The sequence below is a fragment of the Ammospiza caudacuta genome, chromosome 2 (genome assembly GCF_027887145.1).
Source record: "Ammospiza caudacuta isolate bAmmCau1 chromosome 2, bAmmCau1.pri, whole genome shotgun sequence".
NCBI classification, from domain to species: Eukaryota; Metazoa; Chordata; class Aves; order Passeriformes; family Passerellidae; genus Ammospiza; species Ammospiza caudacuta.
The window spans coordinates 82,139,718-82,158,631 of NC_080594.1; the positions used below are offsets into that span (position 1 = coordinate 82,139,718).

At 38.9% G+C, this 18,914-nt stretch overlaps 1 protein-coding gene across 3 annotated transcripts in view; it reads left to right on the plus strand.

The window, feature by feature from the left end:
* Positions 1–18,914, plus strand: part of PCCA (propionyl-CoA carboxylase subunit alpha) — a 274,953-nt gene that overhangs the window by 163,427 nt on the left and 92,612 nt on the right. For all 3 annotated transcript variants that reach the window (XM_058821827.1, XM_058821835.1, XM_058821843.1), the window contains one exon: positions 6,421–6,523. In XM_058821827.1, the coding sequence (XP_058677810.1) occupies positions 6,421–6,523 (103 nt within the window). The remainder of the gene's footprint in view (positions 1–6,420; positions 6,524–18,914) is intronic.

An 18,914-nucleotide genomic window follows, 5' to 3' on the forward strand; every position in this document is an offset into this window, starting at 1 on the left:
ACAGAAATTTCCCAGCATTAGGATCAAAACATTTTGTCCCAAAGAATGCATAGTCAGGCTGCAAACCTAAGTCTCCATGAATCTCATATTCCTTCCTACCATCAGCAGGTTAGGGTGGTGAGTTCCCCAGTGCTTACCTGAGCCCTGGCTCCTTCTCTTGAGAGATGGGAGGTGGATGTGAACCCCCACAGGCTGAGGAAGACTGATAGCATGGATCTTTGATTCTTTGAACATAAGCTCTGCAAACATGACTTTGTTATATCAAGACAGGCAGTAACAGCAATCCTGCTTCGTTTACCTGATAGATTTAAAGCTAAAAGAGCCGTGAAAGATCTTTCAAGAAACTTAGAATTGTTGTTTGCCTGCGTTTTTGGAGGATAACTTCTTGTTAAGACTGTGGAGACAGCTTTGGCAGAGGAGCCCCCAGTTCCTTGCCCCTGCCAGGCTGCTGAGGATGCTGGCTGTAGAACCCTGGGGTTAGGGTGTTTCTCTTTGCAGGACCCAAGCACTGCAGGCTTAGAGACCTCCACAGGGGAAGTGTGTTAGCCAGGGTGAGCTCAGGTTCTTTGCAAGATTATTTCTCAGTTAAATGGAGATGAAAGGTATTGAGCCATACTCTTAGGTCTGGGCAGCTAAATTCACCCTGGATTTATAATTGTTTCCTTGGCCCACAGCTGGGTTTCACTGCTGAAGGCACTGGAGGTTTTTGTTGGTCACTGGATTGCAGGCTCTTATGTCAATGCAAATTGCCTGAAAAGCTTGTGTTGAAGGAAAAGGGAACATCCAGATGTATGCTGTTCTGAATCAAAGCACAGTGCACTCCATAGCATCCTTTTAAAGCATTCTTTTTTATTTTATAGTTTACCTTCCATGTAATTTCATTTTTTCCTGCAGTCACTATTCAAATAGAGTATAGGCTATAAATATGCATATCTGTTATTGATCTCAATGTGATATGTAAGAAAATGTAATGTAAAACCTTTTTGATATAGCTGTTGAGTAATTCTTTCAGCCTTTGTCTGATCAACTGGCACACAGGCTAGTAGAGGTTATTATTTTTTATGATATATGAAGAACTATAATTTGGTCTAATGATGGTATATTTTCATATTCACAGTGAAAGGGGAGCACATATATGTATGCACATATAAAGCAGGAAGAAGAAAACCTATTTTAATGTAAAAAGGAACATGATATGTATAGATGGACCAGTCTGAATATACATAGAAAATGTGTGTGAATAGATACAGAAAATACTTCAAATTACTGAATAAAATATTCCCAGATTCTTAGGTTCCTTGCACATAATTTTTGGTTCTTAAAATAATCCTGTGAAAGTGCTGCTTTTATCTTTTCTGTGTGATGATGAACTTTTATGTTGGAAAGTGTTGAAAGTACTCAGATGCTAAGGCTTAGATTTGTGTTTTGTTTGGCAGTACACTTCTGTTTAGAATTCTTTTAATCTATCCATTCCCTGCTTTTATATTCATCTGATAGTTGAAGGTTCTCTGAAGGGTAGTTTTTTGCGTATGAACTTATTAAACTAAAAATGCTTAAAAGTGTGGGATTTACTTCCCTTTTTGTTTTTTAATTTTTTGGTGGTTTGGGGTTTTTTTTTTAGGTTTTTTTTTTCATAGCAAGTTAGGCTCTTGTTTGAGTTGTTGAATTTCTATTTGCCTTTCTTGATTTTTTTTTTTTTGGGAGGGGTGGGGGGAGGGCAGGGAAAATAAGAAACAATTTATATGGTAGATCTAAAGTTTCATTAAAATTGCTTATGCCCTGTCCCAGGCATTTTAAGTGGGCCATCTGTCTAAACATCTCTGCATTTTTTTCTGATCATTTCCTCGACTTATTCATGAGCCATGGGAGGGCTCCTTTGTAGTCTCCATGTAGCTGGTTCAGTCTACCCCCACTGAATACATCTATGTGCTTGCATAACATATCTTTTCACAGTGCTGGAAATTCTCTGAACTTGGTTCAGATGAATGGCCCACTTTCTGAAGGTCTTTTTTTCTCCCTTTGCAAGATTTGTATGCAGAAACTGACCTTGGTGGCTACAGAATCCAGCACATTATTCTTGATCATTTTACAGGCCACCTGCTGTGAAAGTTATGATGAAGGATTTCTTAATGATTCTTTGACCATTAACATTGTTTTAAGTCAATATTTCACTTTTATTTAACTGGTGAATAGGTAATTGCACAATTGAAAAACAGCTTTATGGAGTGTCATATAATGTGGTTTTCAAACGCTTGTAATCTTTCAAACAGGAGGATTTGTTATGATAGTTTGGGATTTCTCTGTTTACATAAAGTATTATGCAGCAAAAATATCAGAAGTGAAGAGGAATTGGTAAATGTTTTCTACCTCAGCATTAGAAGACATATTTTGAATTGGAAGTATAAAAATCTATACTCAATTTTCTGATCCTTTAGGAGCTGGTGACATCCTAACTCATTTACATCATCAGTGATAATAGGGAGAGGGAAGTTTATTTGCCACAAACTGCAGAAAATTGTAGTTTTTATTGAGTTCCTTCTATCTCATTGATTGGTGACAATCAAAATGACCAGGGCAGAGTTTTTACTAGATTTGCTTTTGTGAGTGTCTATTTTATTTCATTACTTGTTTTTGACTAGAATAGATAATAGTTTAATTAATGTGTTCCATGAGCACAGTAAGTATGTGTCGACCCAAAATTTTTAGCAGTTGTCTGCTTTCCTCACTGAAAACATGCAATGAAACCAGGAGCTTTGATTGCTGTGTTATTCTCAAGTGTCTTCCTCTCCCACACATGGCATTTGGGGGTAAAAGGGACATAATACATTTCTACACACACATCATCTCTAGTTAAACAAGTAGCAGTAGAGCTTGAAAGTAAATAACTGAGCAGGCAAATGGTGCTGTTTTTCTTGTTGTGTTGGTTACATGTTTTTGTAATTGGTGCTTTGGAGTAAAGCCTTTATGACTTAAAGCCAGGCCATCAGTCTTCAGCTGTGTTCCTATGCTTGTGATGCTTCCCCTTAGAAGGCAATTTGGAGTGGAGAGGTTCAGAACTGCCCATTTTAGTGTGGAAGGAGTTTATAACCCCCTTCTCCACCCATCTCCTGTTGTGGCTGTCATGCTGCCTTTGCTCTCTCTGTCCCTTTGTGTGCAATGCTCCTGGCAAGGATCAGCAGTTCACAGTTCTCCATGGCCCTGCTTCCCATCCACCTGGCATTCATCTTGCCGTGAAACTTGTGTTTCTTCCTGCAGCCAGTGATCTCTATAGGCAAATGAAGTAATTTTATTGGATGATATGTCGTTTGCCAAAACTGGGAGAGGAAAGGGAGGACATGTTGAACCCTAGGAAAGACATACTGTGTGTACTCTGAATCTAGGGTTGGAAGGGAAGTGCTTTATGTTTTCTTTGTGGTTTCTATGATGGCAAAAATGACAGTATTTTTATTTTCAGTGGGATTATCCTTTTTTTCTGTGAATAGAGTATGTTGGATTTCAGCCCATTATGTAGAATTTAAAAAGTTCTGTATTTTGAGAGTAGCCAGAAGTTTGGTAGTTTTCTGTGAACTAGTGTGAAATATATTCAGAGTTCAGATGCTTTCTTTGGGAGGACTTTAAAGTCTTCTCAGCTAAGGGAGCAACCTTGGCCAAGAACAAATATAATTTCCTATGCACTCGGATGTCTCGGATTTAAAAAACCCCAAACATCACAAAACAACAGAAAATCCCACAAGCAATCTTGTTTCCCAGCCTGGTAGAAACGTCTGCATTTCTAAAGTAGTTCATGGATGCGAGCAACTTCGTTTTCATATTTAACAAACTTAGACTTTGATCCTAATTTTTGGATTTCATAATCCTTATTTATATGAACGTTCCCTACCCACAAATCCTATCAAAATGGAGTCTACTACAAGATAATTTCTTTGAAAGGAATTTGGTTTAATGAAGAAGTAGGATTGTCATGAGCTCACATAAGTATATATCCTAGCTAGTGTCAGTTATAGTTAAAAAACCACAGGCAAAGCTGATTAGGAAAGCTGAAAAATGTCCCTGTGCAAAGGGATCTAGCAGTTCCGGGAGGGAAGTACAACTTGCTGTATATTTGATGCAGCTCTGGACCTTGCCCTCCTGGCCATTGGTGTTGCAGAGAGAGGAATTATGTGGCTGTTTGAAACCTAGGCAAAGCAGTGATGATAGTCATGCCTTTCAAGAGGCATGCATCCTGTTTGGAGATACACTTGACAAAGCTCAGCAAGACAGGGCTGAACAAAAATAATCCCTGCTGGAGAACAAGACTGTCTTTCCTTTGATGGCCAGCAGCCAGATTCATGAGGTCACTTCCAGTCAAATGCAATATGAAGCAGGGCTGTGCCAGCAAGGCTATAAGGAGTCTCATGTCACCAGTGAAGCAGTTCTACTAAGCTGAGTTTGTGATGTGATCCTAGTTCTAATGTAAGAAATATGAAGTAGCTGTAAACCAGTAAATCCTGTTGGTTGTTGCAGTGGAGTGTCATGGAGAACTTAACCAGGTGCTGTCTGTGTTCTTCCTTACTGGTGCTCTGATACCAGGAAGTGCAATGAAAACATCTCTCAGCTTGCTGCCTGCTACCTGTGCAGGAAATTCCTCTTCCTCTTCTTCAGGAACTCGTGTGTCTGTCACATTTCCTATCAGCCAGTCTAAATGTTTGGTGACATACAGGAATTCCAATACGAGTTGCTGAGAAATGACATTGCTCCCAATACACCATAGATAATTCCTCAGATTTATTGTTTTGACAATTGCCTCTATATTAAATGTGAAAGGTGACACTTGACACCATTAGCACAGGAACAGCTTATTTGCAATATCTGTCTTGTGAACTTTTAGGGTAGTGGTAGAGGTAAGATGGTTGGTGAAATTTAATGTAGGCCTTACTTGGCTTGCATCTAGAAGTAACTAAGGATTAGTATGCATCTATTTGTGTCTGATATATTTAGCATTTTCATTTCCCCTTTTCAGACACATGGCAAGGCACAAGTTTTGAAAGCTACTTGCCTCATTAAGTACTTGAACTTGTGCTTTCTTAAGTTCCAGGTATCTAAAAACCTAAAGTTCTTAATATAATTGTTGGAATCCTTGGCAAGCATTTCAACATGGCAAGTGTGTTATCCTTGGCTTGGACAGATAATTGCTCCTCCTGTGGCTTCTAGAGGCCTCACAGGTGCTTCTCCCTGTTGATTCCACAGGAAACTTGAGCATTCCCTATGGGGACATGTGGTTCACTGGTCACCTGAATCCTCTGGAGGATCCACGTGGCATAATGTGTTCACAGGTTTTAAGATTGCAGGATGCGATAAAAGGTGCAATAAGTGCTATAATGTACTATAGATTGTTACAGCAGAAATGATCCTTAAAAGAGATGTAAAGGTGATAAAATTATTATCCCTACAAATTTCTTACAGAAAAATCTAAATAAGTAAGAGTCAATGTGGAAGAAAAGCTATACCAAAATGTGGTTTTGTTTTAATAGAGTTGAAACCACACCTTCCTGTCTTCCCTTTAGGCCACGTGGTGAGTGCTCATGGTAATATATGGTACCCACTCATTAGAAAAGTTTTAGTGTGCTTTTGGACACCAGTTCTTATGGCAAATTGGGAGAGACTCAAGAAGTTAGAATGAGGAAATGGAGAATGAATATACATTTAAATGAAATAGCTGAAAATTGCATGTTTCACTCTGAATTTTGAAGAATGGAGGCTCAGTTCTCATTTCTTTGCTGCCAGGTGTGTGCTTTTTTAAGTTGAAAAGATTCAGGTTTCCTGTGTTACTTGATAAATGGTGCAGCCACAAAATGCTGCAGGAATCAGTATAATCCTCCATGTGGGCTGTGATGATACATCATTATTTTTTCAGTATGCTGGAAGGGCTCTGTGGATGAGTACTTAAAAATGTGTATTAGTTATAAAATTACTTGTATTACTTGTTTGGCTGAATCTTTTGTCTGTAATTGGCTTTTAATTAAGGTTTACTGAGAATGAGATTAAAGAAATAATGATTATATTTTGCCCTTGAAAAGACTGCTCCAGTTATCACTGTTGCTATTCTCCTGCCAACCCACTTTCTCATCTGCTTGTCATCCTGTTTGAGCTAATTCTGCAGCAAGTGCTGGCTGCATTCAAGGGCCTCCTCTAACTTTATCAGCATACCCAGTGTGTCAAGGCAAATCTAGAAAGAAAGAAAGAGTGTATTTTCTCCTTATATGCTGTTTGACAGAAAAAATGTATTTAGTATATATTTTTTTCAAGTGTGCTCTCCAACTGTGTCTATAGATTAATGATATTTTATATCCTTCAGGACCATCCTATGAGGAAAGTGCTTCTGGTTAACTTGGGAGAAGCATGAAATCTCTGTTAAAATTTTTTCTTCTGTTTCTTTTTTAGAATTCCTATTGCTAAATCAAAGAGAAGTAGCTGGGAGCTCTCTGTGCATCTAGGAGATGGAATTTACCCAGTTGCAGTTTCAAAGCATGGCTCATCATTTTCTGTAAGTTCTGCTCATTTCCTAAGAAATTCAGTGCATTAAGTCCTTGTGCATATATTATCCTTGATGCCTGCTAAAATTCTCTTTTTGTTGACTAAGGATAGATGGGTGGTTTGTCTTTAGTAGGCATTGCTGTTAATTACCAAACAGGACCCTGACAGTTAAATAGTGCAGAGTTGAAAAGATTCAGATAGTGTACTAAGATTTTTCTCAGGCCTTGTGCCTGTGGAACATTTTCGTATATATTTGTTTATTAAATTAGTTTCTGAATTATTCTGTTTAGTGTCTTGTTTGGAAGTAGCATCTTATAATGGAGCATATACTCCATTATAAATATATGAGAGCAAGAAAACAAATGCAATGTTGACAAAAATTGCATTACCTTAAGCTAGTGTTTAGAGAAACAAATCAAAGATCCAAGCCAATAGAATAAGCAATCATCCTGGAATAACATTATTCAGCACTCTCTGCTCGAACTGTATGTGGTCATAGTAAAATGCTAGTGTTTCAGGATGTGCTTATTCACTTCAGATGAATGTGTATAAACTTTTGTTTTTTACAAATGTTCTAAGGTAATTGCTTAAGCACTTAATGTTGTCAGCATGAAAGGCAGAAGGATAGACTATGACAGTAGAAGAACAGTAATGCTGGGTTTGGTAATTCAGCTGTTCAACAGAATAAAGGCAAGACACAAGCTGGTTGAAGTATTAAGAAGATAAATTTATAAGGAGAACTGCTATTTATGTCTGTTAATGGTGATTCCACAACCAAAATGAGATTTTTATTTTTTTTTAAATAGGCAGTTGACTTGTATAGTATTTGTTGACTCTTAGGCAAAAGGTTTCAAAAGAGCCTTAATAAGGCAGATTTTCTTAGAATGGCAGTAACACACCCTACTTGTTGAATTGCTGTTTCAGAAGCCAAGGCCAAGTCTTCATGCAGTTTTTAAAATCTACATAACAGTCCTAACAGATATCATGTGAGCTTGGATGCAGCCCATTCAAAGAACAGAACACCTCTGTCAGATTTCAGCCCAGTTTAGAGTTGGGCTGGCACTGGATTGTGGGACAGACATAGCCCTTCCCAGGGTCAGTCATTGCCCTCAGCCTTTCCTCCTTTTTGTTGCAGCACAAGAGCTGCCTGCTGCTGTGGGGATAGCCTGCTGGTTGCTGTGAGTGTTGCATAGGCCCTGGCTGCTGTGAGCTCAGAGATCTAATTCCCATGGTTAGACTTCTCTAAACCAGGGAGCTGGTTAGCACAGCCAGTTACACAAGCATACATCTGCCTATGCATACATTTTTAGAGATTTGCTTGAGTCCAAGCCTGTCCCTCACTTTCAATGGAGCTGCTAACAGTTGTGATGTCTTGCAACAGTGTGAGAATTACAGCTGGTATAAACCAGTTTGACAAGGTGTATGTGATGTCTGATTTCTGATAATTTGGTTTGTTATTCAAACAATAAGAAATGTGAAAGTTCCCTCTCATATCTTTGTGTCCCTGCAGTGAGTTACTGCTTTTACCTTCTACTGCTAGGCAGGGAGGCAGGAGCATCCCTCAGTGTCAGAGACTGGGTACCTAAGCACTAGGGAAAAATTAGGAGTGCCAGGTTAGGATCAGCTGTGGGCCTAAAAGCCTGGGTCAGAGGGATTTGTGACAATTGCTTTTGCATTTTGTTTCCACCTTACCATGTCTATATACTTGGGGAGATGTAATTCCTTAGTTGTGTCTGGAAAATACCTGGTGAAATAAATCACATCAGATGGATTTCAGGAGAAGTCTGTTTCACTTAAACCATATACCTATGAAGGTATAAAAGTGTATTAAAATTTATGTATTACAATTAAAATACCTATAAAGTGTATTAAAAATTGCACCTGAGCTTAGTCATGTAAAAAGCGGGGAAACTCTTTTTTAATAGCAGGGTTGTTTAGATTTAAACTTATTTTTATTGTTACTGGATAAAGAGCAGAGGACATGTTATTCTTCATCAGTAATTTTCTTTTTCCTGGTGTTCTCCTGTGATTGTGGTGCAGATAAGAGTTTATAGTAAATACAGCACTGTCAAAAATCTGAATTGTTATTCAAAACTTTACAATGGAAAACCAACTGCCTTAAAACTTCAAAGAAGAGTCAAGACTAGGAATGAGAAATCTTGTTTCTGATCAGGAGGTGTAACATACCATCAGGAAAAAAAGGGGAAATTCAAAGCTTGTTTTATTAACTTTGCTGTCAGAAACACAAGCCTCACTTTTTGAACTTCTGCATTTAGTTTTTTGCTATTAAGTTGGTGTGACAGAGGCTCCTGCCTTTGTGGGTTGTGTCCCCTCGTGGTTTGTGGCGAAGATAGCTGAACCTGTGGTGCAGTTGGATAGCCCAGTGGGAGGGCCACCTTCACATTCCCCTGCAGAAGTTTACTCGGCTGCAAACCGTGCTTTGCACGGCGGCATTCGCGTCCTGAGTTACTCTGTTTACCACGGGGACCCTTCCAGCAGTGACTCTTTTCTGTCCCTGTGGCTGTGCTGCTGTCCCAGCTCCCAGGTCGGGGTGCGCAGCGCTGTGCGCTCCCGGCTGTGCCGCGCTCCCTGCCGCGGCTCGGGGCGCATCGCTGCGCAGCTCTTTGAGCTACGGGTCAGCTCTCATCAGCTTCCTTTGGCTGGAGATTCCTTATGAATTCTGCAGTGCTAACTGCTCTTCGCTGCTCTTTATTTTTCAGAATTTTGAGTTTTGAAACCATCTGTTTTTAACTAGTTTGTTTGTAACAGAGGTCCTTGATGGGGGCTGGCTTTAGGCCACTTCAGCTGCCTTGCTTCCCAAAACTGAAGGATTTAAGGATGAGTGGTCCACAAGTGTGAACGATACTCTTTGCCTGAAGCACTGCTAACAAAAATATTAATTTTTATGATTCCAGTAGAGGTTGAAAAGTTCTGAGAATCCTAATTTGATATATTTTGGGGCAAGAAGTAACTTGGTTTTTATTCTGAAGCCAGCAACATATATACTAGTACTTAAGTTTATATAAAACTATTGTACTAGAATTTTCAGTACCAGACAGTTGTTTCTGGTGATACCCTGTCAACATAGCAAGTGCTTTTGCAATTAAAAGATTCCAATGACCTGACTTGAGAAATAAAATTTAGCAGCTTTGGTGGGACCTGCTTGTTTGTGTACAAAGAACTTGACAACTAAATTGATGTAAATGTCATTTATTCTTTTTTCCTTTGTTCTATATATTAATTGCTAGAGGAATCTTTAAACTAACTGCTTGTCATGCATACCACTTAGTTTTTCAGAGGACAGATGGTCAGATTCTTAGCTTTGATTAGTGTTCTTCTTATGCTTAAATTTTTTTCTCTTGTCAATTGATTTAAAGATCTTGCAGTCAAGATTGCTTCTAAAATATAATTTGAAGGAAGAATACTTTCCTTTACATGAGATAGTAACAAGCAATGGAAAACAGCAACAAGCAGCCCAGAAGCATCCCACCACCAGACTCTGCAATCTTTTGTTTACTTCAATTACAAACAGGAGTCTTTCCCTTCTTGCCATTTTCAATTGCTACTCTGAGTATCAAATGTGTTTCCTTTATGATTTCATTGATTGAGATTTGCTGTTGAAGATTGGAGTCTGTTCTTCCTTTATAAAACTCAGCTGTTCTGCAGGGTATTGAAGGGTGGGAGAGACAAAATCAAATAGGAACCTACATCTGTTGAGGAAACCTGGTTAGCTCTGTGGTTTCCCTGCAGTGTATGAATATGGCCCTTCAAAACCAGATGTCAGCCACCAAGGATGGTCTAATTCCATGTGATGGTGGCATTGTTTATTCATAGGATGGTTTGAGTTGGAAGGGACCTTAAAGGCCATTTAGTTCTAACCCTCCTTCCAACCTAATTTTAGTTCAATGAGGAATTTGTAACTGTGTTCTATGCAATAAACTTAATTCTGGAAAATATTTTTGCCATTATCCATTTTGATTATTTGCTACAGTGTAGGAATACTCTGTCTTGAGAATTCTTTATTGATGATTTGCATGTTTTCTCTGCAAGTAGTTATTCTCCTTTTTCATGTTTGAAAACAGTCCTTCCTGTTAGGGTTCTTCATCTCTGTAGTAAATGCATACCTTCCCAGACTGCTTAGCCTCATCTTCTCGGTTTAGTTGTCAAAGAATTTCCAGATGTTTTCAGTTATAAAGTAGCTTCTTATCATTGAAGTTGTTTATTTTTTATTTTTTTAAGCATAAGGTGTCATAGTTCAGAAGTTACTTTGGGCAAATGGAAATTCGATATATTTCCAGAGGGACCTGCATAGGTCAAATGCTGAATAAGAGGAACAGAGAAAGCTAAATTCCTTAATTCAGGTTGTTACTAGAATGGGCTACCGTTTTCACAAAACATTGGATGACTTCCTAAATCCAAATTTAAGAAGAGATAAGTGTAGTACAGATATGAAATATTGAGAAGAATTCTTGAAGCTTGTTCAGTCCAGTTGGAAATAAATGTTTTAAATATTTTTAGGAAAAAACCCAGTGTTTTTCCCCTATCTTTTTCTTGAGAAGTAAAGAATTTATTAGATACCTGTGTGGGTGGAAAATCAGCCTGTGTACCTCTTAACATTTCTAAGAGAAAACCTATTATATAATGCCAGCATAAAAATAAAATCTAAAACATTACTGTCATCATTATTTGAATTTATCGTATATGATCAATATAGAGTAGGTGTTTATGTGAATGCTTTACTTTAGTTAGTGAATTCATGTTTATCTAGCTACACTTTGACTTCAAATTCAAACATAATAAGCATTTAATTTTGAGAACTTTGGTGTATTTATTTACTGTAAATTTCATGGCTGATGGGTAAGTTTATTTGAAAACTACTTCAGGAAATATTTTCATTGTGTTGTAAATTCACTTTTGGGGGGAGGAAAGAATACCACCCAAAAATCAAACAAAAATATGCAAAGCATCAAGTGGAACAAGGAATAGTATAATGGAAAATCAGAGCAATGATACAGAAAGTTGCTGTAAGCAAGCCTAGTTCACATTTATTTCCTTAAACACAAATGTGAATGGAGTGGGATAGTAATTCAGTGCATATTAACTTCTGTCTTTCCAGTAGTCCATGTAGAAGAATAACATTGCCCATCTATCACTATAAAATTATTAACCCTGTTAAGAGAATCAATAAAATGCCATAATTATTATTACTAGTATTTCACATTTCTGGTATGCTTCAGGCACATACTAACTAATTGGTCACATGAGAGAAATATGAGTGCTGTATTAATAGGGATGAAAGCAAATACCTGTAGGAATTAAAACAGTAAGAGTGGCAGCCAGTTGTAATACAAATTAACATATATCCCTACAAGCAGTAGAGGAAGACTTTTGGCTTTGCATGTTATATATTTGAAATAAACTGTATTGTTGTTCCCATGTCCAGCATTAGTTTGAATGAAAGGGAAGTGCATGTTTAAAGGCACTAGTGGGTGGGGCAAGATCTGTTAGATAATCCTTATAGCTGTAAGCAGAGAACTTTCCCTGCCTTTTTCCACATGGTTTGCATTGTTGTAAACCTATATTGTTGTGTATCTACTTTCAATCCCTTTGTTCAGAGATTGTGTATGATGTATTGTGTGTAGTGTCCCTTCAATGCAGTTTGCATAATCTAGTGCTGGGGTGAGAGCAAAACCCCTATTTCCATGCGTGGAAAGCACTGGCTATAGTAGTCATGCTCCTGCTTGTTGATGGAGTCTCTGGCTTTACAGATCCTGCATTCCTTTTTCTCTAGTGACAGATTTACTGTAAGGGTAGAGGTTGCCCTGTGCTATCCTGGTGGGGTGGGGACAGGTGCTCCTGGGAGGCAAGCACTCTGCACTTCAATCTTTCAATCTGAGGAGAGCATTGATCCCTGAGTTTTGACTCTGTGGCAACTGCTTTAATTGCTACATTTCTGTGACTGCTGACAGAGTGGTTTTTTAATGAAAGTGGCCTTGGCCTCAGTATCATGTGAACTCAGTGTTTCTGGTATGCATTTCCACTCTGCCTCATTGAATGTCTCAGAAAGTTTTAGTGCTGGGATCCTTTACATGAACTACAGGTACATATTGAGTATACTTGTATAAAATTTGTATGTACTTAGGTGTGCTTTAGTACTAAGCCAGAGGACAAGCAGAGTGTGTCTGGATTGTACAGGTTTTTAAATACCATGCCAGTTTAGCACTAAGTATGTGATGGTACATATTTGCTTGTAAAGAGAGATTTTTGGCTTGGCCTTTTGTCTCCTATTAGTTTGTTCACACAGTACTCCATAAGCAGATAGAGAAAATACCTATAGGTTTGGGAATTAAAATTACTTGAGTAATGCCTTCACTGTGTGGCTTTAAATATGCTCTTCCCTCTGTGTCAGAGCAGTGTAATAGCTTGGTTATAGTAGTTTTTGGAGATTTCTAGTTGTGCTAAAAACTCACAATAGCATGGTCTGGTGCTGGTATATAGCTGACAAGACATTTCTACAAAGAAAATGCAATGAAAAGTCTGAAATGATAAAATGCAAAATGTTTTAAAAGCAGACATGGTCTATTTGGATGTATATTTTCCTTGTGTTAGAATCAGACTTCACTGCTTTAAAATATGTCTCTTAGTAGGCAGAAGAGGAATTAGGTTTTTACAATGATTAATTTTAAATGACCTGATGAAGAGTTTTACCCACACAGGTGGCTTCATAGCATGAATTCCTGTGGTATGAGAATAGAGACTATGTTCTTTCATGGGTAATGATCCAGTGGTTCCAGAAATTCCAGTGAGCAGTAAACTAAATTATAAATTGAAGCTCTGTAACAATAGAGAACAATGACATACCATTTTCTTTCTTCAGAAGGTCATGTTTCTGGCATACAGCATTTAATGTATCCTGTCACCCTTTAGTCTTCCTGTGCTCTTTTGGTGTAAGACTGAAAACACCTTAAGGCGTGGGTGCTGCTTCAGTTTATTTTTGTGCCATGTGCACTTGATATCCTGCTGCACAATATTCATATAATGATTTTCTAATTTCTAAAAGCAGTGCTTACATGAACATTACTTGGATGCTCTTCTTTACAGTCATTTCTCATCCAACAAAACTGCAAAGAAAATACCCAACCAACTCCTTCCTGTGCCCAGAAACGCCTCCAACATCCCAACCTCTCTTCCCAAATTTTGTAGAATGAATAGATTAAAAAATGTTGTGAGCTCCTCCTGCTGGTTCAGCAGAAGCAATAGTTGCATTTAAAAGAATGCTAATATAGTGTTAAGAGCCTGGCTTATTACCACAAAAGCCATAGTTAACTCTGCAGCTTGTGGATGCTGCTTCAGCTCTAATTCCATTCTCTGAGCAAATTTTAGCACATTTCATATTCAGTATAAGACTCTTTTTTTGGGGATCTCTTGATGCTTTGGCATAAGGAGGTACAAAATCATTGCTGTTTTGAGTACCTTTCTTAGCTGTGAATTTCTTTGCTGCTTTTTTCCCCCTCCTTTAATTTTTAAGTAAGCCAGACTATTAAAATTACTTATATGTAGCTTTTATGGCTTATGAAAAATAGTGCTCCTGTCGTGGATAGATGTGCGTCAGCTGTGACTAAATGTTTTGATGTAGTCTTCTCAAAAGATAGACTAGAAGAGCTTTCCTTTGAAATATGTGAAGCAGTTTTAGACACAGCTTCTCAGATGGATCTAATTAGTCTTTCATACAGACTGGATGTCCGTTTGTTGCAGCTCAATTCTCATTTCATTCACCCATAACTAGAAACACCTCGCTTCAAACGTGTTTCTTCAAAGAAAGAAGGGTTTAGGGTTCCGTGTTTTACTGCTTTTTGATGTTGGTTTCCCTTTAACTGAGAAGACCTTATGTTTATACAACTGTTATTATTAAGAAAACATAGCTTTGTTCATGTGAGTTCATTCAGTATCCATGTTGGCTATTGGTGGCAGTCGGAGATCTGTGGAATAGATCTTGCTATACAAGACTAGTGGGACGGCTGTAGGGCTGGCTATTAAGCTTGTTGTAACTAAGATTTGAATGCAAGCAGGATATTCTAATAAGACCATGGAATCTGGTTTGTGGGGAGATGAAAATGAAGATTAGAGTACAAATGTTTGGGCCCATCAATGGATAGCAGTCCTATTTGTTATTTATACACAGTATAATGTCACCCAAGAGACACTGTGCTCTGTTCCCCATTTAGGATATGTTTACATGGCTCAGTTCTGTGCAGCACAAAGGAGCCTCTGCTGACTAACCTAGTTTGGGCAGTGCTGCATTAATGCTGCTGTACTGCTCCTGGTTGGAGTAACTTGTTAAGAGCTGGCACATGTAACTCTGTGTAGCAGTGCGCTGTGCCTTGTTGTGACACTGCTACAATATAGAATATAATTAAAACTATAGTGGCAAGTCTGATCAGTGTTAAATAATCAGAGTGGATACAGCTGTGGTTGATCTTTAAGGAAAATGAGTGGAAGGGAGGTGAGATGGCAGATGCTTTGCTTGTGTTTATCCTCCACTGGCTGCTCTGTGGCCATGATGTCATTTAGTGGAGTTTTCAGGAACAGGCTGGTAGCTTCTCTGCTTTCCAGAAGCGTAACTGAGCTGGTTTTGCCTCTGGACGTTGCTATTTGCATCTTATCTTCCCTGTGAGAGGAAGGGCAGTCCAGGCGCAGATGGGTGACGCCTAGGACACGTTGATAAGAGATGGAGTGGGCTGCAAGCAGACTCACATTGGTGGAACTGGCTGGTCTGCAGGGCTGTCATTTGGGTCCCTGTTAGTTGTGCCCATGAGTAACTCCACCACACTTCTGTATTTGCTGGGAACCACTTACTGCATTACCTGTTCCTGCCCTGTGCCTTGCCCAGTCTTTTCCTGGATTTGGCTCTCACCATGTCACTCTCCTTTTTCTCAGTCCATGGAGGCTTCACATTCCCCATTTGTCCTGCTAGAAAGCAGGACTGGGTCTGCTGTGTATTCACTCACAGGTTGGCCAGTCCAGCTGTTGGGTGACCACCAAATTGCCCTTGTCTGTCCAAGAGCTGAATGGAAGCACTCATTCTGTCCACTGTGCTGCTTTTCATTTTCATAAAACTTAAAGGGATTTTAGTATGTCTGGTTAACACGGACCAGTCAGTGGGTTCAGAAGTTGTGTGTGTGCTGGGAATTTTGAGGAGGGACATGCAAATAAACTGTGCATTTTGTTAGCTTCTTTTTCCTTTTGAGATCAGGCTAAAGGTAGTGTTAGTGAAAGGGTTAACAGAGAAAACAAGGCTGTTTGGAATGCAGGAGGAGGGAAATTATTTTAAATTATTAACAACAAGTTGCATCTCTGTCTGTGGCTTATCAAGAATAAAAAAAGGAATCAGATTTAAGTAGTCATAATCTATTGCCAATATTTTCTGTTCTGGAGAAAATTTACATATCTCAAGGACATACAAGAAATTTAAATCAATTGGAAACCAAAATAGACCTATAGCTCTGTAATTCTATAATTATTTCAGGTCATGTTGTATGCACCAGTGTGGTGGATTGCCCTTGGCTGAACACCAGATAATCACCAAGCTGCCCTATCTCCTCTCCTCTTCAGGACAGGGCAGAGAGAATAAGATGGAAAACAACTCACAGGTTGAGATAAGACTGTTAGGTAAAAAAAAAAGTGAAAAGTTGCACACACACACAAACAAAGGAAAAGAGAAAAGTGTTATTCCCTGCTTTTCATCAGCAACTGGTATCTGGCTACTTCCTGGGAAGAATCCGTTCCTAAAAGGTGATCACACATTCAAAAGCTGTACTTTCTGCCTGTTAACATATTTTTCCTTACTGCTACTAACATGTAATTTTTAGAATCCTGCCTCTTTTGAGTATGCTCTGGTTTCATTCTTCTGATTAGTCCTAGTTTCCATTCCTCAGTTGTCTTGCTTGGTTCATGCTCATTGTCTGGCTAGTCTGAGTCTCCCCTTTGGACTTCCACATCAATTAGCAATTAGTCTTGATTCTCTTCTATAGAACCCTCTCCTATGTAGCTATGCCCTGCTCCATGGGCCTACAGGCTTTCATCCATGTACTGGTCCTTATTTTCCAGGGCTTCAATGTTGGTTTTGCTTATTTCTTCTACCATACAGTCTGTTTGGTAGTTCTATTTCTAATATCACTCTCTCACTCTTTAGGTAGTTCTCTCTTTACCCTCATCCTGTACTTCTAGCTCCTTTTTCCTGAACAATCAGTGCATATTTCCCTTGCTTCCATTCTCGGAGATAGGTTTCATGTGTTTGTAACCACTTCCATTTCTTTCCTCCATTTTTAGTCTTCTTGCTCAGTTTCCCCCTGCCTCCTTACTTGTTCCAAATTTTCCTCTCCATCTTTTCTGCACCTCCCTTCCAGACACATCTAATCTTTGTCCCAGCCTGCTTTCTCCAGTTATGGGGCCCTCAGTGTCCAGTTTTATTGTGTGGGCATTGTTTATGCTGCTGCTTCTTCCTTTGCTGTTCAGCCCTACCTAGCAGCTGATAGTCTTAGTAGTTTTATGCTTGACCTGGTATTCTACAATCCAAACTCATAATTTCAGTGGGAATCCGTATTCGTCCCCAGGCTAATATATGTTAAATGCAAGCAGAATCTTTTAGACCTGTGGCTGTGAAGTGTAGTGACCTACAGATATAAATAGGATTTGCCTTTTTGAAATGCTTAGAACTTGCCCAAAATTATGCAGGTTGTAGGAGAATGGTAGAGGTGCATTCCAACTGTTTCGCTTTCCAGGCATATTTTCAAGCTTCTGTTCTAAATCATAAAGATATTTCAGCCTTGCATAGAAAAGTCAATAGAATTTAGTAATTTGGCCAAAAAAGTACTCTTGTTCTGTGTCAGAAATAGCTGCGTATTTCTCTCTGAAATTTATCCTCTCTGAAAGCACTCCTGAATAGAGTTCAGCCTAAATAGAGTCCATCTGAGTTATAAGAAACTAAAGGTGCAGGTGATAATGGACAGCTTTGGTGCTAAGGCTTTTCCCTTCCCTTCCCCCTTGTTCTGTAGCTGTGTCCCAGCCCCATGCCTTTTGGCAGGCTCTTCCTCTGCTTCTCCCATGCTCCTGTCTTCATTCCAACCTTCTCTTTCTGTTGTGGCTGCCCTCTTGTTTCCACCACCTAACCTCTATCAGCTGTTTCCTTTATTGCTGTAATCGCTGTGTATTTTCACACAGTGACCTCTTTGTCACTGTTGGAGCAGCCCAGCTGTTTGATGGCAACAGACTAGTTTGCATGCATAGTTTATCCTGTTTTAATTTAATATTTTCTCCTAGCTGATAGAGGAGGGAAATAACCATACACCCTTTATGTTAAGCCAAAATGGCATCTTGATTTTGATGATGGTGAGGTTATGATACTGGTAATTTATAGCAAACATAATTTTGAATAACTTAGCTTCTTTTGTAGTAGTTTTATTAGCTAAACTGTCAAAAGGAAGCCGCATTAGTGACAAATCATCATAAATAAAAAAACAGAATGGTTTGAGTTGGAAAGGACCTTTAAAGATCTAGTTACACATGGACTCACCTGTGCCATGGGCAAGGACATCTTCCACTAGATCAGGTTGCTCAAAGCCCCATCCAGCCTTGCTTTGAACATTTCATATGCAACAAGCAAGAATGAAGACTGATTTTGTTGTCTGAAGTTAAACAGCAATAAATGAAGAGAAGGGTAGAGATAGATAGTATATCCAAATCTCAGAAAACTGGAAACCTGAGCTTCCTTTGTTTAACAGTTAAACAGACCAAGAACAAAACCAGCCAGAATAAGGTAGCAGCAACTTCCAGGATTAAAAAGAAATAGATCCTCTACTTTACACAGCTAATAGGTTTTTCCTCTCCTTGGCAAAGGAAAGCTTGCGGAAATAGATGAGTTAATAGAAGCAGAGGGGAAAAGCCAAGGGATGGTCATTGTCAGTCACAATCAATCAGTCTGAACAGCCAGAGTCTGTGGTGAGATCAGGTTGTACTGGCCCCTTCTGTGGGCTGCATCTGCAATCCAAGGTGAACCATTGGTGACGTAGAATTGCTCAGGCTGACTGTGCAGATGACAAATCTTCATTACTTCTTTTATTGCAGCTTATATAATAAATCCCAATTCAAGAGAAGTGGGTTTGCTTTGTAAAAATATGCTTGAAAAAAAATGAAGTGCCATATGGCTGTAAGGATGAATGCTTTATGAGTATTACAGAGTGGGATCTTTTGAACCTGTTGAACAATTCACATTTCCCGACAGAAGCTGGTTCAATAGCTATGGGTGTGTCCCAGAAAATTCAGCATTAGTAATGCTTTCCAGAATAGGTGGGAAATTGTTTTGAAAATGGCAGTGGGAAGTATGTTCAATGTTGCACAAAACT